At 45.3% G+C, this 25090-nt stretch overlaps 1 protein-coding gene across 1 annotated transcript in view; it reads right to left on the reverse strand.

Annotated features, from left to right (window-relative positions):
• Positions 1 to 25090, reverse strand: part of TXNRD1 (thioredoxin reductase 1) — a 148479-nt gene that overhangs the window by 75303 nt on the left and 48086 nt on the right. The window contains exon 2 of the mRNA XM_063927773.1: positions 13822 to 13994. Coding sequence (XP_063783843.1) covers positions 13822 to 13994 — 173 coding nt within the window. The remainder of the gene's footprint in view (positions 1 to 13821; positions 13995 to 25090) is intronic.

Below are 25090 nucleotides of genomic sequence, written 5' to 3' on the forward strand. Positions count from 1 at the left end.
GTAGCACTTTCCAAAATAGTGCTACCCCGACTAGCAACTGCTCCTTGGACCTTGCCCTTATAAGGAGATTGTCCAAGTACGGGATAATTAAAACTCCCTTTTTTCGAAGGAGTATCATCATTTCGGCCATTACCCCGGTAAACACCCTCGGTGCCTTGTACAGTCCTGTCTGGACTTGGTAATGGTAATCCTGTACCACAAATCTGAGGTACTCCTGGCGAGGATGGTAAATGGGGACATGCAGGTAAGCATCCTTGATGTCCCGGGATACCATGTAATCCCCCTCGTCCAGGCTTGCAATAACCGCCCCGAGCGATTCCATCTTGAACTTGAATTTTTTTATGTATGTGTTCAAGGATTTTAATATAAATGGGTCACACCGAACCATGCGGTTTCGGTACCCCAACCCGTGTAGAATAGTAACCCCGTCCTTGTTGAAGTAGGGGCACTTGAGTATTACCTTCGGGAATACTGCTTATTAATTGCCTCTAGTACAGCCTCCCTGCCTGAGGGAGTTGTCGGCAAGCCATAATCTAGGAAGCGGCTGGGGGGAGATATCTCGAATTCCAGCTTGTACCCCTGACATACTATTTGAAAGAAACAGGGATCCACCTGTGAGCGAGCCCACTGATCGCTGAAATTTTGGAGACGGCCCCCCACCGTACCTGGCTACACCTGTGGAGCCCCCGCGTCATGCTGTGGGCTCAGAGGAAGCGAGAGAAGAATGTTGATTCTGGGAGCAGGCTGACAGGTGCAGCTTTTTCCCTCTTCCCTTGTCTCTGTACAGAAGGGAAACGCCTTTGACCCACTTGCTTTTCTGAAGCCGAAAGGACTGTACCTGATAATACGGTGCTTTCTTAGTCCGTGAGGAAACCTGAGGTAAAAATATTTCTTCCCAGCTGTGGCTGTGGATACGAGGTCCCAGAGACCATCCCCAAATAATTCCTCACCCTTATAAGGCAGAATCTTTTTAAAGTCAGCATCACCTGTCCCGTGACAGGTCTCTAATACCCTCCTGACAGAATGGACATTACATTCATTTTGGATGCCAGCCGGCAAAATATCCTTCTGTGCATCCCTCATATATAAGACGACGTCTTTAATATGTTCTCATGTTTGACAGGGTCACCGACCACGCTGCAGCAGCACGATCTGCAGGTCTCCGTCTAGTACCTGAGTGTGTAAATACAGACTTCAGGATAGCCTCCTGCTTTTTATCAACAGGTACCTTCAAAGTGGCCGTTCCTAAAACGGCAGTGCCACCTTGACAACCGTGTAAGCACCTTATCCACCCTAGGGGATATCTCCCAGCGTAACTTATCCTCCTGGCGGGAAAGGGTACGCCATCAGTAACTCTTTAGAAATTACCAGTTTCTAAACGGGGGAACCCACGCTTTTCACACACTTCATTTATTCATCTGATGGGGGAACAAAACACTGCCTGTTTTTTCTCCCCAACCTAAAAACCCATTTTTAGAGGTGCTTGGGTTAATGTCAGAAATGTGTAACACATTTTTTATTGCCGGGATCAAGTCACGGATGTTCCTAGTGGATTGTGTATATGTCTCAACCTTGGCGACACTGGAGTCAGACTCCTTGTCGACATCTGTGTCTGCCATCTGAGAGAGCGGGCGTTTTTGAGCCCCTGATGGCCTTTGAGACGCCTGGGCAGGCGCGGGCTGAGAAGCCGGCTGTCCCACAGCTGTTACGTCATCCACCCTTTTATGTACGGAGTTGACACTGTCGGTTAATACCTTTCACCTATCCATCCACTCTGGTGTCGGCCCCACAGGGGGCTACATCACATATATCGGCCTCTGCTCCGTCACCATATAAGCCTCCTCATTCAACATGTCGACACAGCCGTACCGACACACCGCAGACACACAGGGAATGCTCTAAACGAGGACAGGACCCACAAAAGCCCTTTGGGGGGACAGAGTGAGAGTATGCCAGCACACACCAGAGCGCTATATATATACAGGGACTAACTGAGTTATGTCCCTAATAGCTGCTTTTCATATAATATATGTATATATACTGCCAAATTTAATGCCCCCCCTCTCTTTTCCCTCTTACTGTACTGTAGATTGCAGGGAAGAGCCAGGGAGCTTCCTTCCAGCCGAGCTGTGAGGGAAAAATGGCGCCAGTGTGCTGAGGAGATAGGCTCCGCCCCTTTTTCGCGGCCTATTCTCCCGCTTTTTATGGAATTCTGGCAGGGGTATTTTCCTCATATATAGCCCCTGGGGCTATATATTGAGGTATTTTAGCCAGCCAAGGTGTTTTTATTGCTGCCTCAGGGCGCCCCCCCCCCCCCCCCCCCAGCGCCCTGCACCCTCAGTGACCGGAGTGTGAAGTGTGTGAGAGGAGCAATGGCGCACAGCTGCAGTGCTGTGCGCTACCTTGGTGAAGACAGAGTCTTCATGCCGCCGATTTTCCGGACCATCTTCTTGCTTCTGGCTCTGTAAGGGGGACGGCGGCGCGGCTCCGGGACCGAACACCAAGGACTGGGCCTGCGGTCGATCCCTCTGGAGCTAATGGTGTCCAGTAGCCTAAGAAGCCCAATCCGGCTGCAAGCAGGCGAGTTCGCTTCTTCTCCCCTTAGTCCCTCGCTGCAGTGAGCCTGTTGCCAGCAGGTCTCACTGAAAATAAAAAACCTAAGTCTATTCTTTCTAAGAGCTCAGGAGAGCCCCTAGTGTGCATCCAACCTCGGCCGGGCACGAATTCTAACTGAGGCTTGGAGGAGGGTCATAGTGGGAGGAGCCAGTGCACACCAGGTAGTCTAAGATCTTTCTAGAGTGCCCAGCCTCCTTTGGAGCCCGCTATTCCCCATGGTCCTTACGGAGTTCCCAGCATCCACTAGGACGTCAGAGAAAGAAAGAAAAAAAAAGTGTGCAGTCGATTTAATTGTTTATGGATTTAGCCAGCATTTATTCTGCGTGATGTACATTTTTATGTGTGTGTAGAGCAACAGTACAATATATTGCTGCTGCTCTGAGATGATTACACGGTCTTATGGGGATTGGGTACGGGATCCCGCAGTTGGGATCCCAGCGGTCGGGATCCCAACCGCCAGAATGCCGGAAGGGGGGCGAGCTCAACAAAGCCTCTTGCGGGCTCAGTGGCTCGCCACAGGTTCTGTTCCTACTCCATGGGTGTCGTGGACAGCAAGGAGTGGAAATAGCTGTGGCGGCGTTGCCTGCATTTGGCGGTCAGAATCTTGGCATCAGTATTCTGACCGCTGGGATCCCGACCACCGGGATCCTGACTATATCCCGTCTTATGGTGCTGTGTGGAGAGAGATGAGGGAAAGGTTTTTAAATTACTTTTTTTTAATATGATAATTGTTTATTTAAATGTTTACTTATTTCTCACATTAGTGGTACACCGGGAGCACATGTAGGGCTTCCCATTACCTATGCATCGTAGAGTCATTTGTATAGTGTTCTGATGTTACCTGGCATGCCATCAAATCACAAGTATTTTCTATTGCTGGGGAGCGTAGATGAAATCACTGATGATGTCACGATATTACCATGTTCATGTACCAGCTCATTAGGCACACAGGGGAATTGCATGCAAGTATGTTTTGTGGATGGATCGTCCACTTTTTTAATACTCTGCTTGTTCTGAAGCAGAGTGCTCATGTCTATGGGCGATTCACAGTCATACACATCTCAATCACAATTCCACTTATGGCTGGAGGGTAATGGGGTGTTTGCATGTAGGTATTTGAGTGAGGATGTGTAGGGGGAATAGTCGGCTAGGCGGAGTTGAGTACACGCAGAGATCTGTAGCGTGTTTGCGCGCAACTCTCCATATAGGTTAAAATTACATAAACACACAGTCCGAGTGCAATTGCTCAACTTGTTTTACTGATCAGATGAAACAGCTCCTTGCCACACTACAGGAACCAAGGATGCCAGTCACAGCTCAGTTGATGCCAATCACAGCTCAGTCATAAGCAAATTAGTTGTAGCTGCAAGTACGTATGGCTATATGCCACACAGTACCTCTACACTTGTGGATTTTTGTTCGCAGCCCTATAGGGCTGCATACATAAATTCATGAGTTTGGGGTGAGATCAGGCCACAAGGGGGGCGAGTTGGAGTGTTGTAGGCGACATTACCACATAATTTTATTGGCAACTCTCCCCTCTCACAACTAACTAAACCGACCCCAATGCTGTAGGCAGTGAACACTGACTATGCATCCCCTATGTATGTGTGCATGTGATGGCTGGCGGTGTTGGCTACTATGGAAGAGCGGGGATAAATTGCCCAGCCTTAATACAGACACAGTTTTTAGCATAATTTTTACGCTACAAAATTACTTTTTATTCATTGTCAATAAAACAATTTAGCTCAGGAAAAATAGAATACACAAAATGCATCCATGCAGTTCTTCTTTAATAAAATGATTCCATTTTCCCCATCTGCCATCTGTTACTTGAATTTTGAACAGTTAATACAATTTAGAATTTTCAAGAGAGAACAAACTCTTCTGCTCAATATTAATTCGGTTTTTGGTTCTGGTAAAAAGCAATTCTAAGCTGTTAATGCTGTGTTTTAATTTTACATTATACTACTGCTTAATGTTTTGATCAAGTTTAAGAAGAGTATTGATTTTAATAAAAGATGTAAGCAAGAATTGACTTGCTAATGAAATGTGCCAAGCATTGCTAAGGGCACAGTTTGTACGTAAGGAGAAAGCTCATCACTATATTAGCATTGTATAACGTGTATCAGCTTGTGCCAGACTGTGAGTCATTTGTGAAAACACTATTCATTATTAGATGTTCACGGACTCCTGTGTTCTCCTAAGTCCTACACTGCTAGACTGAAGGAGATCCGGTTGCTTGTAGCCCCAGCTAGGGAAGGCCATCGGTAACCAATAATTCCTAATCATCAATGCTTTCGCTCCAATGGTAATGGTTTTTCTATTCTATTGGGGCAGGACGGATGGTGTAATGGTTAGCGTTACTTCCTCATGGGTTTGATTCCCACTATGTTTCTAACTGTGTGGAGTTTGTATATTCTCCCCGTACTTGCGTCGGTTTCCTCCAGGTGCTCCAGTTTCCTCCCACAATCATAAAAATATATACTGGTAGGTTAATTGGCTCCCAACAAAAATGAACCCTAGCGTTAATGTGTGCGCGTGTACATATGATTAGGAATATAGATTGTAAGCTCCACTGGGGCAGGGACTGATGTGAATGGCCAAATATACTCTGTAAAGCGCATAATATGTGCGCACTATATAAATAACTGGTAATAAAAAAAAAATAGGATTTTGGTACTTACCAGGTAAATCCTTTTCTTTGAATCCATAGGGGGCACTGGAGTACTCTTGGGATATGGACGGCTTCCGCAGGAACAAGGCACTGAATAAATTAATTTTGGAACTACTCCTCCCCTCCATATCCCAGAGTACCTCAGTGTTTTTTACTGAGTCGAAGAGGAGCTATAGAGAGGTTGACAATGGAGAATTATATACAACATAACGGACAACAATAAAGTTGACACATAACGTTACTGACAACTAAACAGTTGATACCATAACCGATTAGAACTTGATAATTTGAACCAGTCGGTGAGAGTGTGTTACCATAAGATCCCCTGAACTTACCACAAGCTAGGTAAAACTGCTCTGGGTGGGCGTCTAGTGCCTCCTATGGATTCAAAGAAAAGGATTTACCTGGTAAGTACCAAAATCCTATTTTCTTTTTCATCCACTAGGGGTCACTGGAGTACTCTTGGGACGTACCAAAGCTTCCCCCGTGGGCGGGAGAGCTGTTTGGCACCTGTAACACTAGGCGGCCAAAGCTAGATGCTGATGTCGCAAACGTATCAAACTTGTAAAAGCGCACAAACGTGTGCACTGAAGACCATGTAGCCGCACGGCAAAGCTGGGTCGTAGAAGCTCCACGACCCGCTGCCCATGACGTTCCCACAGAACGTGTGGAATGAGCTGTTACTGATATAGGCGGCTGTAACCTAGCATGAAGGTAAGCCTGACGTATGGTCAGTTTTATCCATCTGGATAAGGTCTGCTTAGAAGCTGGCCACCCATCTTGGCAGCATCATAAAGAACAAACAACGTATCCGTCTTACGAACTGTAGACGTTTGGGATACATAAACGCGTAGTGCGCGTACCACATCCAAAGTTCCAGAATCTCCTGTTAACACAGGAACTACTATTGGTTGATTGATGTGAAAAAATTACACTACTTTTGGTAAGAAAGCGGGATTCGTCCGAAGTTCCGCTCTGTCATCATGAAACTCCAAATACGGTGGCTTGCATGACAAGGCACCCAAATCTGAAACACGCCTTGCCGAAGCTAAGGCTAGGAGAAAATCGTTTTCCAAGTGAGAAACTTAATATCCACTTGTTGTAAGGGTTCAAAATATAAAGACTGTAAGACAGGCCTGGCCAACCTGTGGCTCTCCAGCTGTTGTAAAACTACAAGGCCCATCATGCCTTGCCACTGTTTTGCTATTAGGGAATGCTAAAACTGTGGCAGGGCATGCTGGGATGTGTAGTTTCACAACATCTGGAGAGCCACAGGTTGGCCAGGCCTGCTGTAAGAAATCTAAAACTAGATTCAAGTCCCATGGCGCTGTAGGTGGAATGAATGGTGGCTGTGCTCTGAGGACACCTTGCAGAAAAGTGTGTACCGAAGGCAATAGAGCCAATCGTCTTTGAAAGTAAATTGACAACGCAGATATCTGCACTTTTAGTGTGGATAAACGCAGTCCTCCATCTAACCCTGTCTGTAGAAATAACAAAAGACGGGATAACTTGAAAGATGATGTTGGAAACTTCCGAGCTTTACACCAACCTATATAGGCACGCCAAATTCTGTAATAATGAGCTGCCGTAACCGGCTTCCTAGCTTGTAACATGGTTGGTATAACCGATTCTGGAATGCCCTCTCTTCTTAAGAGGGCGGTCTCAACAGCCACCCCGTCAAACGCAGCCGCGCTAAATCGGGGTAAAGGAACGGACCCTGTTGTAACAAGTCCGGACGTAATGGGAGCGACCAAGGATAGTCTGCGAGTAGTCCGCAGAGATCCGAGAACCAAGCTCTCCGAGGCCAATGAGGCGCCACTAGTATGACTGTGACGGACTCTCTTTTGATCCGTTTTAGCAACAGAGGGAGCAGCGGAAACGGTGGAAACAGATACGGCTGTACGGCCATGCGATTGTGAGAGCATCCACCGCCACTGCCTTTGGATCTCTCGTTCTGGACACATACTGGGCGTTTGATGATTGTGGCGAGATGCCATCAGGTCCACTTGAGGGTAACCCCACCTCTGGACCAACCTGTGAAACACTTCTGGATTTAATGCCCATTCTCCTGGATGAAAATCCAGACGGCTGAGATAATCCGCCTCCCAGTTGTCCACTCCCGGAATGAACACTGCCGACAATATCATTTGGTGATACTCGGCCAACTGAGGATTCGAGCTACCTCCCGCATTGCCATGCGGCTTCTCGTTCCTCCTTGTTTGTTGATGTATGCGACTGCCGTCGCATTGTCTGACTGCACCTAAACCGTCTGAGACCGAAGCATGTGCACTGCTTGACGTAGCGCATTGTAAATTGCCCGGAGTTCCAGGACATTTATAGACAGCAATATTTCGTGATCCGCCCAGAGACTCTGGAGCTGACAATTTTGAACAACAGCTCCCCGACCTCGGAGACTCGCGTCCGTCGTTAGAATTATCCAATCCCAGGCGCCGAACCGTTTCCCTGCGGTTAGATTGTGTACTTTGAGCCACCAGAATAGAGACACTCTGGCCCGTGGCGACAACCTCACCCTGTGGTGAATCTGCAGATGCGAGCCCGACCACTGTGCGAGCACATCCAGTTGAAAAGGACGTGAGTGAAATCTTCCGAACTGAAGTGCTTCGAAAGCCGCCACCATTGTGCCTAAGAGACGAATGCACAAATGTACAGAGACTGTGCGTGGCTTGAGCACTAATTGTGCCAGATGACGAATGACCTGTACTTTCTGTTCTGGTAGGTAAATTCTTTGATTTACCGTATCGAGAATCATACCTAGGAATTGAAGTCGTTGAGAAGGAATTAGATGTGATTTCTTGGAGTTGACAATCCAACCGTGCTGAACTAGTACATTGTACGTTAGCAACAGATGTTGGAGGAGCATCTGTTGAGACGGAGCATTGATGAGCAGATCGTCCAAGTACGGAACTATTATCACTCCCAGGGAACCGAGATGAGCTATCATCACAGACATCACTTTGGCCTCTCGTCAGCGCCTCGGGTATTCACCAAACAGTAGAGCCTAACTGGTAATGGTTCTGCCGTATCGTAACACGCAAGAACCTCTGATGAGGTGGTGTAAGTACGTATCCTTAAGATCCAGCGCAAGCATGAATTCCTGTGGCTATAAACGTGCAGGTACTGACCGCAGGGATTCCATCTTGAATCTGTAGTAAGTGTACTGAATGAGCCCTTTTAGGATCAATATTAGTCTGACAGAGCCATCCGGCTTTTTTTGTACTACAAAAAAAAAACTGGAATAATAACCCTGACCTTGTTGTCAAGGACCGGGATCCAAACTGCTGAAACTAGCAGAGACTGAATCGCGATCTGCCTAGCTGCCTTCTTGTCTTCTGACACAGGCATACCTGCCTTGAAAAAGGCGCTTTTGGTGTGAGACAACCGTCTGAAACCACGCCAATCCGAGAAGGGCTGGAAGCCCGTCATGCCACTGGCTTGTCTGCGTTCTTCTGACGACGGTTAGTGGTTTGTTGAAAACTACGTCCTTTATCACGCCTACTGTGCCTCTAGCACGGCCTCAAAAGGACTGAGGTCTAAAGGCTTTGAAAGGTGGACTTGAACATTGCGTTTAGGAACCTGTGTAGGTAATGGTAGAAAACCAGACTTTCCCCCCTGTGGCCTGAGAAATCCATATGGACCAATGAGGACCAAATAACATCTCCCCAGCGTAAGGCAACGCTGCTATTTTGGACTCTGCTACTGCCAGCCAAGAACGCAGCCAGAGTGCTCGTCGGGTCGCAATGAGTGAAGCTGAAAAGGTGAGAACTAACCTGGCCGACATACATAGAAGCTATACATAGATACTCAGCAGCTCCACAGATGTGATCAGCGAGAAGAATAAGGTGGTCGCCTAGTAGGGCCGACCTGAGCTGTGTTAGCCGTATTTACCCCACTTCCAACCGAACCAGGTCTAAGCAGCACCCTTGTTGCTGTATACATTGACTTTAACATAGTTTCTAGTTTACATTCTGACAAGTCTAAGCGTAGTAGCAGTTTTACTGGAATGTTAACAGTTTTGAAAGTTTTGACACAGACGAATCCACCATTGGAGGATTCTCCCTCTGGAAATGGGTAACTAGACAGGAACCGGCGAGGTGCAAAAAAACAGTTTATCCGGATTCTTCCATGCCTCTACTAACGGCGTATTAAGAGACTCTTAATAAAGTGAAAAAGGTACAGCCCTGACGAAAGTATCAATGGGCGGCCTGTCAGCATCCTCAATACCTGACGGCTGCTGTAATTCACCTTCCTCATGTTATTTTGCGATGTGAGGTCTGGCATTAGAATGCAACATAGCAGAAACTGTAAATTATAAAACAAATGATAACTATCTTTGTGACCTGAACAAGACCTGGACTTCTGCAAGGTCCTAGACATCTCCTGAGACAACTTCGGTATTTGGCGGTCTCAACCGAGCCTCAGATCCAGGCGTACTCCTTCTGCACACAGAAACAAATATACAAGAGAGACAAATTTACTTAAATGTTACTAAAGTGTGCATACGGCCGAAGTGCAGAGCACATGGCCACAGTATATGAAACCTGATCTGTTCAAATTCCTCTAACGCCCCTGCCCCTTCCGGTGCAGAATGTTGTAGGACAGCAACTTCCTGAAGAAGAACCAGGAAGAAGAGTAAAAAATGGCGTCCTGCCATGTGCTCTAAACCTATATATAATGAAGCAACCGCTGAGATCAACACAGTATTAGCTGAGATATATACTGTATAGTCAGATATGTATCACTTGTCTTTGTCTTATACATATATATTACACACATCTATACACATAGACAGCCATCATAAATAACTGATGTAACGCAGACTTAACAGTCTGATACCAGGGTTTACATTACTATTGAGTGTAAATGAGACCCCTCTACCCTGAAACACAGGCCTTTGTCCTGATGTACTTACTGCAGTAAAATGCAGTTTAGTTATGAGGGCCCTCCCGCTGTGCTGCTGCGGGCATAATCCTCCCCCCTTTCCCCTCTAGCGATCTCCCCCTTCCTGTTGGCGGACCACAGCAGCAGGGAGAGCTGTCCGCGGTCAGCCTGAATGCTGTGTAATAACCGTGGGAGGCCGGCGGGGAGCGGCTAGGCCGGGGAGCGGCGCTGGAGGACGACAGCGGCTGGACCGTGGATCGGCGCTGGAGGGCGGCAGTGGAGATCGGCGCTGGAGGGCGGCAGTGGAGATCGGCGTTGGAGAGCGGCAGCAGTTGGGCCGTGAAGCGGCGCTGGAGAGCGTCAGCGACTGGGCCGTGGAGCGGCAGCGTGGAGCGACACTGGGCGCTGTGAAGCGGCTTTGCAGTCAGCGCTAGGGAGGCAGCAGGGAACTTTAATAAAAATACAAACCCCACATAGCGGACGGTAGCGGAAGCTGCCCTGTTAAGCTTCTGTCCTCCTCTACAGCGGGGCGGCAGCGTGTGCTGACCGTCCCTGCTCCAAGTACCATAAATACCTGTGCTCCTGGGCTATGACGGGGCTTCTCTGCAAACTCCGTCCAGCCTTCCCTCAGGTTGTTGGCACTTGGCTGTGAGGGTGCTCTTTTAGAGAGGACCGACACGCCAGCTGCTTGTAGCAGCTTCCACTATCCCGGACCCTCGCCTTTCTGGAAGGGGGGAAGGGATGTGGATAAGGTGAAAAAAGAAAAATCAAAAATCAAATAAAAATAAAAATATATAAGTATGGAAGGTCCACACGAGCCTTGTTGCTACGTCGAGCACAGAAAAAACACTGAGGTACTCTGGAATATGGAGGGGAGGAGTAGTTCCAAAATTAATTTATTCAGTGCCTTGTTCCTGCGGAAGCCGTCCATATCCCAAGAGTACTCCAGTGGCCCCTAGTGGATGAAAAAGAAATAATAATAAATAATATTCCATTCCATGGCTGTTTTATGTTTGGGGACGTCACTCCTACTGCGTACATCATAAGTAGAAACTCTGTGTCTGCAGCAGAGCTCCTATGTACAAAACATATCTGTCCATAGCACATGCGCATGATCATGACATCGATGGTTCAAGCCATCGAATGGTTAGCAAGGAATGGTTACATTTCATTGATAGGCATTTACTGAAGGCAGCTAGCAGTAAAATCGATCTCGCCCTTAGAATGGCCATTTCTAGTGCAGGTCAAGTAGCTGGATAACTACTGAACCTCATCAGTTCCTATTATATCATATAAAAAATACAAAGTACTCTGACAGTTCGGGAGTGCAGGGAAAATGTAAGCACTCCCCAAAATGGCACGGCCACACTCCCTCAGAGCGGATTCTACATAGTCCTACCAACAGTGCATTGCCACACTCTCTAGGACCAGGAACTCGCACTGATGACGGTACATGCAGCCTTATATTAACAGTTCTATAGTGACCCTCGCATAACCAGACTTATGGCTGATGGCTAAAGTCTGAGTGTTTTATTACTGCATTATAATTTTTGGACAGCATTAGGGCTGAGAAACTATGGCAATGGGCACGTTCTGTTCCAGTGGCGACCATATGTAGCTATTACTGTGAGTGATTGTCAGTATACTTTGCAACTGTCTTAAGACCCCCATACATCAACGGCAGTTTGCCACAATTTCAAGATCCAATGACTGGGTCATGGAATTGGAAACATTAAATATGTTTAAAAATCTTGGATTCCCCAATCCTGACCAAAAACGGTCAGGATCAGAAATCGGGGATTTTTAACATGTTCAAATTTCCCGTGCAGATACGCTGATCGGCGGATATGGCTGGTGGGTTGGCGGTGCTGTCGGAGTGGGGTATCATGGAAACAGGGCTCTTATGTATGGGGCCCTTTGGTGTACTGCTGTTTGTGGCATCTTTGGCAGATAACATCTGATTTTAGAACAAATAACACCCTTTGCTTTTAACAGAAGTATTAGCTTGTCGCAAATCACTGTAACACTGGGACAAGAAGTGATCAACTGTGAAAAAAAGTGGCAACATGCATAACATTGCAAACAAAACACTAAGGGCCGTATTCAATTAGAGTAAAAAACTGCTGTCTTGTTGTAAAGACGGCAGTTTCCGACTGGAATAGGTCTGAAGGGGTTCCGACCTATTCAATGCGAGCTCAGTTTTTCCGACAAGTCTGGAAATACGACTTTCCGGAATACTGTCGGAATACACGTGGATTGGCGGCTTCAGCCGCCAAGCCGTGTGTATTGTCGGAAGCGGGGCCAAACCCGACAGGTTTTAGCCTCGTTTCAGACAATGTCAATCCAACTTTTTAAAAAGTCGGATTTACACTGTCAGGACCGGCATTGAATAGAGTGCTGTTGGGTCCTTTCGTCGGAAAGGAACAGACAGCTATTGAATACAGCCCTAAGGATAAATTTACTAAGATGGGAGTTCTATTTAAGATGGGATGTTGCCCATAGCAATAAATCAGATTCTATTTCTCATTTATCTAGCACCATCTAGAAGATAATACCTGGAATCTGTTTGGTTGCTATGGGCAACATCCCATCTTAAATAGAACTCCCATCTTAGTAAATTTACCCCTAGGTGCACAATACAAATAGCTATAGCTGAATAACCTTACCTGGACAAAATGTCAGAAAAGATGTTAAATTACCTGAACACATGTACACATTGCATTTGACTTATTTTCTGTATGTTCGTTTCATATACTGTAGCTATAGAGTTACACATACATGTTCAATATTGCCAGTTGCGTAACTGTGGCTCCCAAAACAGACACATTTCCTAATGGGGTTTTTAGTTTCGTTGGCGCTGTCGTTTCTACAAAAAACCCCACTGTACATATGAATAAATAATAAAAAAAGTAATTTGATTGTAAACATTAAAAACTACATGAAAATGCAAAAGAGAGTTTAACAACAATGTGTACTGTGGCCCTCATTCCGAGTTGTTCGCTCGGTAATTTTCTTCGCATCGCAGCGATTTTCCGCTAATTGCGCATGCGCAATGTTCGCACTGCGACTGCGCCAAGTAAATTTGTTAAGAAGTTTGGTATTTTACTCACGGCATTACGAGGTTTTTTCTTCGTTCTGTAGATCGTAATGTGATTGACAGGAAGTGGGTGTTTCTGGGCAGAAACTGGCCATTTTATGGGAGTGTGTGAAAAACGCTACCGTTTCTGGGAAAAACGCGGGAGTGGCTGGAGAAACGGGGGAGTGCCTGGGCGAACGCTGGGTGTGTTTGTGACGTCAAACCAGGAACGAAACTGACTGAACTGATCGCAGTGGCAGAGTAAGTCTCAAGCTACTCAGAAACTGCAAAGAAATTTCTAATCGCAATTTAGAGAATCTTTCGTTCGCAATTTTGCTAAGCTAAGATACACTCCCAGTAGGCGGCGGCTTAGCGTGTGCAATGCTGCTAAAAGCAGCTTGCGAGCGAACAACTCGGAATGAGGGCCTGTATGTGAATATTAAAGACAAACATTTAAAAGTAGCACTTCATAATTTAGGATCTACATTCACATCAATAAAAAAAGTTATATAAGCACAGAATACAATAGGGAGTGTATGTAAATAAAAAGTACTTTTGAACAATTCCCGCAAGTAGTCTTGCTGAAGATCACAACGTCACTACTGCTTATGAAGTCTTGGATTTGAATCTTCAGACCAGTCTTTTTCTTGTCCTTTCGCCATTGCCGCTCTTCTTTCCCATCCATCTTGTAGTGTCTGGTCTCTGGAATCTTAATGCATTGCTCTTCTATAGTTAAGTGCAACAAAAGAAGAGGACAATCATACTTGAGCAATAAGCTATGCTGCTACTACCGTCACTGAAATGAATCTAATTGACAGGAAACTTCTCTTAACCTACATTTACTGTACTATATAAGAAATTCCAAATAGCACGTTTCATGCAAACTGTGGTTTAAGGATTGGTTCTATTGTGACAGTTGGACATGCTAGTCATCACAAGTAGAACAGATAGTAATAAAACAAAATAATAGTACAGTAGTAAAGGTGTAACAGATAACAATAACAAATAATGATAACGATAAAGAAATAGTAATAGAAAGTAAAGACAAAAAAGTTTTTTCTCTTTGCTTATACACATGACAAACAGTCCCCTAAATTTGTTTCCAATGCAAAAATGTAGGACAATTAATTTAAATGATATACATACATGTCTGAGAAGCACAGAGAAATCCAACAATAAAATAATTTCTGTTATTATATTAAGAATAAAGCACCGTCCATGGTAAAACTACCGGAAGCCATGTAAAGATAAAGAAGTTAAAATAATAGGAACACAAACAATCCCTTAAAAGAAAGGGGCAGATATACTGTAATTACTAGCATTATGACATTAATTTAACACATTTTATATGGACTTCAAAGTACATGATCTACATTTCCATCAAATGCTTCCAGTCTTCCCCATTAAAAATACAGTAGTTATGCTTTTTGGTGTTGTCAGAATAATTGCTAAATATGATCTATTTTTTCTTCTCAGGTGGTTATGGGTCCTTGGACGGCATTATTAGGGCTTCCGTTATCCGATTTAAGTAATATTGCTAATAAGCTTGTTCTTCAAAGTTTATATGCCGCCAGATGTTTGATAGCTAAATGTTGGGGGGAAAAAATTTCTCCACCTCTGAATATGGTATCTAAAATTTGGTATATTTCTACGATGGAGAAAATTAGTTCCTCTCTACATGATAGGTCAGATAAATATGACAAAATTTGGGAACCATGGTTCTCTTATTCTCAAACCTCTATCTCACATATTTGATATATCTTTTCAGACTCGTACTCACTATGCTCTTATATGATTGTATTGTTATTTTGTTTGTATATATACGTTATGCATTTTTCACATCTTCAACTTTCGAGTTCATCCCTAAAACTTTTCATATTGACCCCCCTCCCCCTCCCCCCAATCTTGTTTCTTTTTTTTTCTTCTTCTTTCTCTTTTTCCTATCTCTTCTATTTTTCTTTCTATATGGGTTTTTTGTCGGTGTATATTTTTCCGGCTCTGTTGATTATACTTCTAAAAATAATTTATGTCAAATTTGTGTAGCTGATATACTATTTTCTCTGTATCGTAAGTGATACCTGGAGCTTTATTTTGAACTATTCTGTAACATCAATATTTTTTTTTTGTTTTTACTGGTTTGTGTGACATTTCTCCAATAAAAAATATTCTATAAAAAAAAAAAAAAAGAATAATTGCTAAATATGGATGAAGAGTCTATGGATGGCAGTGAAGAAATGAGTGAGCTGGAAGAGACTGTTCCCTCTAGTAACCAGAGGAATGGTCCCTCCGGCACAGATGGGAAAAAATAAAGTGAGGTACCTAGTCAGATTGTGGTGGTAGGGGATTCTATTATCAAGAAGACAGATAAGGCAATCTGCTACCGGGACCGTGATTGCCATACAGTCTGTTGTCTCCTGGGTGCTTGGGCACAACACATTGCGGACAGAGTAGAAAGATTGTTAGGAGGGTCTGGGAACGACCAGGTGGTCTTGGTGAACGTTGGCACCAACGACAAAGTTAGGCTATGTGGGATGTCCTTAAGAAAGACTATACAGACTTAGGCCAGAAACTAAAGGCAAGGACATCTAGGATAATAGTCTCCAAAATAATAGCAGTGCCACGCGCTAACTCAGGGAGACAGAGGGAGATTAGGGAGGTAAATGTGTGGGCTTAGAGACTGGTGTAGGAAAGAGGCAGACTTCTCATTCAGGCACCATCTTTTTTGTCGAGATGGATTGTACCTGAATGAGGAGGGTGTAGCAGTGCTGGGGGGGGGGGGGGGGGGGGAGGATGGTTAGAAGGTTGGGGGAGATTTTAAACTAGGTGCCAGGGGGGAGGGTTTAGCTAGAAACTATTGGTCAAGCAGTGAGCATAGTAAAGATGGATGTAGATGGAGGTAGTGAGCTGAATGGGGGTGGAGACGGGGGGAGGGAAAGAGCAGCCAGCAAGGGTATTACCAAGGGTACTACCAAAACACAAATTAACGAACACGGATCGCCGATAATGCACAAAGAAAAATAAGATTTTACTTATTGGTAAATCTATTTCTCGTAGTCCGTAGAGGATGCTGGGGGACTCCGTAAGGCCCATGGGGAATAGACGGGCTCCGCAGGAGATAGGGAACTTTAAGAAAGCTTTGGATTCTGGGTGTGCACTGGCTCCTCCCTCTATGTCCCTCCTCCAGACCTCAGAGAAACTGTGTCCAGAGGAGATGAACAGTACGAGGAAAGGATTTTTGTAAATCTAAGGGCAAGATTCATACCAGCCACACCAATCACACCGTATAACTTGTGATAAACTACCCAGTTAACAGTATGAACAATAACATAGCCTCGGTTCAAACCCGATCACTATAACATAACCCTTATTTAAGCAATAACTATATACAAGTCTTGCAGAAGAAATCCGCACTTGGGACGGGCACCCAGCATCCTCTACGGACTACGAGAAATAGATTTACCGGTAAGTAAAATCTTATTTTCTCTAACGTCCTAGAGGATGCTGGGGACTCCGTAAGGACCATGGGGATTATACCAAAGCTCCCAAACGGCGGGAGAGTGCGGATGACTCTGCAGCACCGATTGAGCAAACAGGAGGTCCTCCTCAGCCAGGGTATCAAACTTATAGAACTTTGCAAAGGTGTTTGACCCCGACCAAGTAGCAGCTCGGCACAGTTGTAGTGCCGAGACCCCTCGGGCAGCCGCCCAAGAAGAGCCCACCTTCCTAGTGGAATGGGCCTTAACCGATTTAGGCAATGGCAATCCTGCCGAAGAATGCGCCTGCTGAATCGTGTTACAGATCCAGCAAGCAATAGTCTGCTTTGAAGCAGGAGCGCCAACCTTGTTGGCCGCATACAGAACAAACAGAGCTTCGGTCTTCCAGATCCTAGCTGTTCTGGTCGCATAAATCTTCAAAGCCCTGACCACATCCAGGGACTCGAAATCCTCCAAGTCCCGTGTAGCCACAGGAACGACAATAGGTTGGTTCATATGAAAAGATGAGACCACCTTGGGCAGAAATTGAGGACGAGTCCTCAACTCTGCCCTATACACGTGAAAAATCAGGTATGGGCTTTTATATAATAAAGCCGCCAATTCCGAAACCCGCCTTGCAGAAGCTAAGGCCAACAACATGACCACTTTCCAAGTGAGGTATTTCAACTCCACTGTTTTGAGTGGTTCAAACCAAAGAGACTTGAGGAAACTTAATACCACGTTAAGGTCCCAAGGCGCCACCGGAGGTACAAAGGGAGGCTGAATATGCAGCACGCCCTTCACAAAAGTCTGTACTTCAGGAAGAGAAGCCAATTCTCTTTGAAAGAAAATGGATAAGGTCAAAATTTGAACCTTTATGGACCCTAATTTTAGGCCCAAATTCACTCCCGTTTGAAGGAAGTGAAGCAGACGACCCAACTGGAACTCCTCCGTAGGAGCAGCTCTGGCCTCACACCAAGAAACATATTTTCGCCATATACGGTGATAATGTTTCGACGTCACGTCCTTCCTAGCCTTGATCAGGGTAGGAATGACCTCCTCCGGAATCCCTTTTTCCGCTAGGATCCGGTGCTCAACCGCCATGCCGTCAACCGCAGCCGCGGTAAGTCTTGGAACAGACAGGGCCCCTGCTGCAGCAGGTCCTGCCTTAGAGGAAGAGGCCACGGATCTTCTGTGAACAACTCTTGCAGATCCGGATACCAAGTCCTCCTTGGCCAATCTGGAACAATGAGGATTGTTCTGACCCTTCTTATTCTTATTATCCTCAACACCTTGGGTATGAGAGGTAGAGGAGGAAACACATAGACCGATCTGAACACCCAAGGTGTCACCAGAGCGTCTACCGCAACCGCCTGAGGGTCTCTTGACCTGGCGCAATACCTCTTTAGCTTTTTGTTGAGGCGGGACGCCATCATGTCTATCTGAGGCAGTCCCCACCGATCCGTGATCTGTGTGAAGACTTCTTGATGAAGTCCCCACTCTCCCGGATGCAGGTCGTGCCTGCTGAGGAAGTCCGCCTCCCAGTTGTCCACCCCCGGGATGAACACTGCTGATAGTGCGCTTACATGGCCTTCCGCCCAGCGTAGAATCCTGGTCGCCACTGCCATGGCCACTCTGCTCCTTGTGCCGCCTTGGCGGTTTACATGAGCCACTGCCGTGACATTGTCTGACTGAATCAGAACCGGTTTGTCCGCTTGGCGTAGGGCGTTGTATATGGCCCTCAACTCCAGGACATTGATGTGGAGACCAGTCTCTAGGCTTGACCAGAGACCCTGGAAATTTCTTCCCAGTGTGACAGCTCCCCAACCTCGGAGGCTCGCGTCCGTGGTCACCAGGACCCAGTCCTGAATGCCGAACCTGCGACCCTCCTGGAGGTGAGCACTGCGCAGCCACCACAGGAGAGACACCCTGGCCCTGGGAGACAGGGTGATCCGAGTTTGCATGTGTAGATAGGACCCGGACCATTTGTCCAATAGGTCCCATTGAAAGGTCCTTGCATGGAACCTGCCGAAAGGGATGGCCTCGTATGAAGCCACCATCTTCCCCAGAACCCTCGTGCAATGATGCACTGAAACCTTTTTCAGTTTCAATAGGTTCCTGACCAGAGCTACAAGCTCCCGAGCCTTCTCCACTAGAAGAAAAACTCTTTTTTTGGTCTGTGTCTAGAATCAGGCCCAAAAAGGCCAGACGCGTTGCAGGGACTAGCTGGGATTTCGGTAAATTGGGAATCCAGCCGTGCCTCTGCAACGTCTTCACGGATAGAAACACACTGTCCAGCAACTTCTCCCGAGATCTCGTCTTTATGAGGAGATTGTCCAAGTACGGGATAATTGTGACGCCCTGCCTGCGCAGGAGCACTATCATCTCCGCCATTACCTTGGTGAAAATTCTCAGGGCCGTGGAAAGACCAAACGGCAACGTCTGAAATTGGTAGTGACAGTCCTGTACTGCAACTCTCAAGAACGCCTGGTGAGGAGGGAACATCGGAACATGAAGGTACGCATCCTTTATGTCCAGGGACTCCAATCCCCTCCCTCCAGGCTGGCGATGACCGCTCTGAGCGATTCCATTTTGAACTTGAACCTCTTCAAGTACAGGTTCAGGGATTTCAGATTTAAAATGGGTCTGACCGAACCGTCCGGTTTCGGTACCACAAACAGGGATGAATAATAACCCTCTCCTTGCTGGAGATGAGGAACTTCGACTATCACCTGTTGAATGTACAATTTGTGAATTGCAGCTAACACCAGCTCCCTCTCCGACGGGGAAGCCGGCAGAGCCGATTTGAAAAACCGGCGAGGAGGCATGTCTTTGTTTCCCAGGGATACAGACTGGAATTCGATCTCTATTGCCCAGGGATCCACCTGTAAGAGAACCCAGACGTGGCTGAAAAGACGAAGACGTGCCCCCACTTGATCTGACCCCCCCCCGCCCCCGGAAAGCCCCAGCGTCATGCGGTGGACTTTGCAGAAGTAGGGGAGGACTTCTGCTCTTGGGAACTAGCCGAGTACAGCTTTTTTCCCTTGCTTTTACCTCTGGCAACAAAGGACGATCCTCGTACCTTCTTGCTTTTATTGGAACGAAAGGACTGCATTTGATAATGCGGTACCTTCTTAGCATGCTGCGGGGGAACATAAGGTAAAACATTCAATTTACCGGCCGTAGCAGTAGAGACAAGGTCCGAGAGGCCTTCTCCAAACAATTCCTCCCCCTTGTAAGACAATGACTCCATATGCCGCTTTGAGTCGGCGTCTCCCGTCCACTGTCGGGTCCACAAGAGTCGCCTAGCAGAAATAGACATAGCGTTTATTCTGGAGCTTAGTAAACAAATGTCTCTCTGAGCATCCCTCATATACAAGGCAGCATCTCTGATATGCTCAATGGTCATTAGAATGGTATCCCTATCTAAGGTGTCAATCTCCGTAGATAAGGAGTCTGCCCATGCCAAGACAGCACTACCAACCCAGGCCGACGCCATGGCCGGTCTAACGATAGTTCCTGAATGTGTGTAAATGTGCTTCTTGGTAATTTCCTGCTTGCGATCAGCAGGATCCTTGAGGGAAGCAGTATCCGGAGAAGGCAGTGCCACCTTCTTGGATAAGCGTGTCAGTGCCTTGTCTACTTTAGGCGAAGATTCCCATCGTATCCTATCCTTCTGTGGAAAAGGATACGCCATAAGAATCCTTTTGGGAACATGTAGTCTCCTATCCGGAGACTCCCAAGCCTTTTCGCACAATTCGCTTAGCTCAAATGAGGACGGAAACGTGACCTCAGGCTTTTTCCCTTTATACATGTGAACCCTCGTGTCAGGGACAGGGGGTTCCTCAGTGATATGCAAAACCTCTTTTATGGCAATAATCATGTATCGAATACCCTTTGCCACCTTGGGCTGCAATTTTGCATCCTCATAGTCGACACTAGAGTCAGTATCTGTGTCGGTATCTGTGTCAGCGACCTGGGATATGGGGCGCTTTTGAGACCCTGAAGGTCCTGGCGCCACAGGGACAGGCACGGTCTGGCTACCTGACTGATCCCTAGCTTCAGCCTTGTCTAACCTTTTATGCAGGAGATTCACATTTGCATTTAAGACATTCAGCATATCCACCCAGTCCGGTGTCCACATTAAGCGAGCCTTCCTCGTCAAACATGTCGACACACACGTACCGACACACTTCACACACACAGGGAAACTCTTTTCTGAAGACAGTATCCCCTTTAAGGCCCTTTGGAGAGACAGAGAGAGAGTATGCCAGCACACACCCCAGCGCAATGACCCTGGAGACCAACACAAAATGTTTTTCCCCCAGCAGCGCTGTATAATATCTTATCCGCCAATTATGTGCCCCCCCCCTCTCTTTTAAACACCCCTTCACCGTGTGTAAGCAGGGGAGAGTCCGGGGAGCTTCCTCTCAGCGTTCTGTGGAGAGAAAAATGGCGCTGGTGAGTGCTGAGGGAGAAGCCCCGCCCCCTCGGCGGCGGGCTTCTGTCCCGCTCAAAGTTATTGAAAAATGGCGGGGGCTCTTTTATATACAAGTACAGTGCCCACCTGTACATGTATAATGTCTTTTGCCATAAGAGAGGCCCCCCCTGCGCCCTGCACCCATACAGTGACCGGAGTATGTGAGGTGTATGGGAGCAATGACGCACAGCTGCAGTGCTGTGCATTACCTCAGTGAAGCTCTGAAGGCTTCTGCTGCCTGAGACGTCTTCTGACTTCGTTTCTTTTGGCTCTGTGAGGAGAACGGCGGCGCGGCTCTGGGGGTGGACGCCCAGTAAGAACCTGTGTTCACCCCCTCTGGAGCTAATGGTGTCCAGTAGCCGAGGAAGCAGAGCCTATCATTTAAGAAGGTCTGCCCCTCTCTCCTCAGTCCCTCGATGCAGGGAGCCTGTTGCCAGCAGTGCTCCCTGTAAAAATGTAGAAAAAATCCAAACAAAAATGCTTCCTAGGCAGAGAACTCCGGGGTGCTCCCTGCAGTGCACCCATCTCGCTCTGGGCACAGTGTAAAACTGAGGTCTGGAGGAGGGACATAGAGGGAGGAGCCAGTGCACACCCAGAATCCAAAGCTTTCTTAAAGTGCCCTATCTCCTGCGGAGCCCGTCTATTCCCCATGGTCCTTACGGAGTCCCCAGCATCCTCTAGGACGTTAGAGAAATAAAGTTCCTAGCAATAGAGGGAATACTTACAGTATCTTAATTGTATGTATGTAAATGCTAGAAGCCTTACAGGGAAAAAGGGGGAACTAGAAGTCCTTGCAGCAAACAAACAGTATGATATTATAGGTATTTACTGAAACTTGGTGGGACGAATCTCATGACTGGACAGTTAATCTATGTGCCCAACTTCTTAGGATAATACCGTGGAATCAGTAGGGAGTGTCCTGTTTTTAATTATCCATGTGAAATAATTTGTGGTATACATGTGTATATTTACTTTACATTTATTGGACCTTTGAGTCCTGGTTTTATCATTAAAACATTTTAATTTATTTAGTCTGTTTGCGCTCTCCGTGCGTCCTTTTTTTCTTTATAGTTAATCTAAAGGGTTATACGCTGTTCAGGAGAGACAGATTAAATAAAAGGGATGGAGAGGTATGTATTTATGTAAAGCCTTTTTTAAAACCTGATATAAAAGGAATACATTAACAATGGGACAGTAAATACTGTGGAGACTTTATGGTTAGAAACTGCATGCGGGGTAAAGGGACCGAAAAAGATACTTATAGGGATATGCTACAAGCAAGAAAAAGAGACCAATCTGTGCGCAACAGGATTAATTTCTAAAATATAGTATTTTTATTAATAATCCAAAATATGGATAGAAAAAAATATTAAAATATAATGTATATAAAAATACACAGTATACACTATATAATTCAGAAGTGACCTCACAGTAATGTTGAACAATTTGTAGCAAATTTTAAACCATCTGGATCATAAAAGAACCTGCAATAATACCACAATCACTCTAAACTTAACTCGTGATATAATCACAATAAAATCCCTTAATAAAAATCACACTGCAGTACACTGATTCATTAACCATAAGTGACCTCTGTATTTGGATCATCTACTATTGCCCTAATCACTGGGGAATTTGAACATTTCTGAACCTGCAACAAGGGACTCTACACATCTCGTTATATTGGACTCCGGCTCTAAAAGGTAAAATCAGCCGTGCTAGCTGAATAGCTTCCAGGCAGTACGGTGAATGTCAGCCACCACTGCCGTAATTGCTGGGTAATTACTACACCCTAAACCCGCTGCAAAGGGACTCCGTGTATCAACGTGTTTTGGACACCGGCTGTTAAGGAAATTCCAGCCGCACTATTTAGGTGGTAACCGGGCGATGCAGTGAATGCCGGTACGTGGAATACAGATAACGGAGGTCTTGGGTGATTCCAGCTAGTGAACCAGCACAAGTACAAGTGTCAGTACGAGACGGTTACTCTACAAAAAATATCCCCACTAAATAGCTCCTTACATCAGTGGCACGGGGAGGATATTTACCGTTCAGCTAGAGGAGACACTTGTTATATACCGACGGTACCCAATTGCATGGCATACAAATGGTTCAACTATATGGTTCTCTTTCTTTCTTTTTTTCGTTTTAATCACAGTACTGTGGTATAGACATTAATTATACAAAACAACTGATTCCTTGGATGAACCTATAGGTGTAACACACCTCATTTAATTACAGGCTGGCCAGCATATGTGGACATTTTATGGTTAATGAATCAGTGTACTGCAGTGTGATTTTTATTAAGGGATTTTATTGTGATTATATCACGAGTTAAGTTTAGAGTGATTGTGGTATTATTGCAGGTTCTTTTATGATCCAGATGGTTTAAAATTTGCTACAAATTGTTCAACATTACTGTGAGGTCACTTCTGAATTATATAGTGTATACTGTGTATTTTTATATACATTATATTTTAATATTTTTTTCTATCCATATTTTGGATTATTAATAAAAATACTATATTTTAGAAATTAATCCTGTTGCGCACAGATTGGTCTCTTTTTCTTGTTTATCTTGTTTTGTGGGGGTTAGCAACCTTCCCCTTTTCACCAAATTGTGCAGCAATAGGAGGTTCTCTTAAAGTTGAAAGTTTCGGGCGCCCATTTTTCCTTATATGCTACAAGCAGCCTGATATTAATGTGTCTGATGAGGAATTGTTACTGAATCAAATCGAAAAGCGGCAGAATTAGGAAACGTAATAGTGTTGGGAGATTTTAACTATCCAGAGATTAATTGGACAAATGATGCATGTGATATTGCTAGGGGTTTTTAAACACACTAAATGATCACTACTTACTTCAACTAATCAAGGACCCAACTAGGTGCAATGCAATCTTAGATCTGGTATTAACAAACAATTGGGATTTGATATCAAATATTATAGTAGGGGAGCCAATGGGAAACAGCAACCACAATATGGTCACATTCAATATTAGTTTTCAAAATCAGCCCTATATAGGCCCAACTAAGGCTCTAAACTTTAGCAAAGCCAACTTTGACATGATGAGAGAAGCTTTACGTGACATTGACCGGGAATTTTTTTTTCAAGGCAAGAATACTACAAAGAAATGGTATGTATTAAGGGGCTAATTCAGTAAGAATCCTAAAAAGTACAAATTAGCAAAAACTGCGACCAATCGCAAAATTGCGAAAGCATGCCCACATGGAAAATCTGCAACACTAATTTAATGTTACAAAAAAAGGTGGACTTGTCAAATTTGCAAATTTTGCGATTAGATTTAAAAATCCGCATTTTTTGCGAACAAACGTACACTTAGTCGCATTTTTTGTGTAAAGGTTTCTAATGTCACAATTGTCGAAGTCAAAAATATTACATAAAAAGAACATACAAACTACACACATATAAGTCGCTATACTTGCAAATACGCGCAGCGAGCACAGCAATATATGGTAACACACGCATTTACACGGACATGCCACAGAGATGGATTCGACACTTATTTCATGCAGTACATAATTATAATAATATCAAGCTCCAGACATCATGATGATTTAAAATTATATAATGAAGTAATGTAATGTATGTGTATTATTTAAACGAAGCAAGATAGACCGGTCATATTTACTATTAAAGCAACCAGATTAATGTGTAGATTCATTTGATACTTGTTATAAAGTTGTAGGACATTGCAACAAATAATTATGATTAAATGTATGTAAGCTAAAATAACTTTTATTAGAACAATAGATATTCCAAACAGGTAGTGGACAGGAAGCTCAGGCCAGCCCCTTTGGACGTCCCCAAGGCTGAACCTGCTTTTCAGTCCCAGATGATGATGGAGTT

The sequence above is a fragment of the Pseudophryne corroboree genome, chromosome 6, assembly GCF_028390025.1.
Source record: "Pseudophryne corroboree isolate aPseCor3 chromosome 6, aPseCor3.hap2, whole genome shotgun sequence".
NCBI lineage: Eukaryota > Metazoa > Chordata > Amphibia > Anura > Myobatrachidae > Pseudophryne > Pseudophryne corroboree.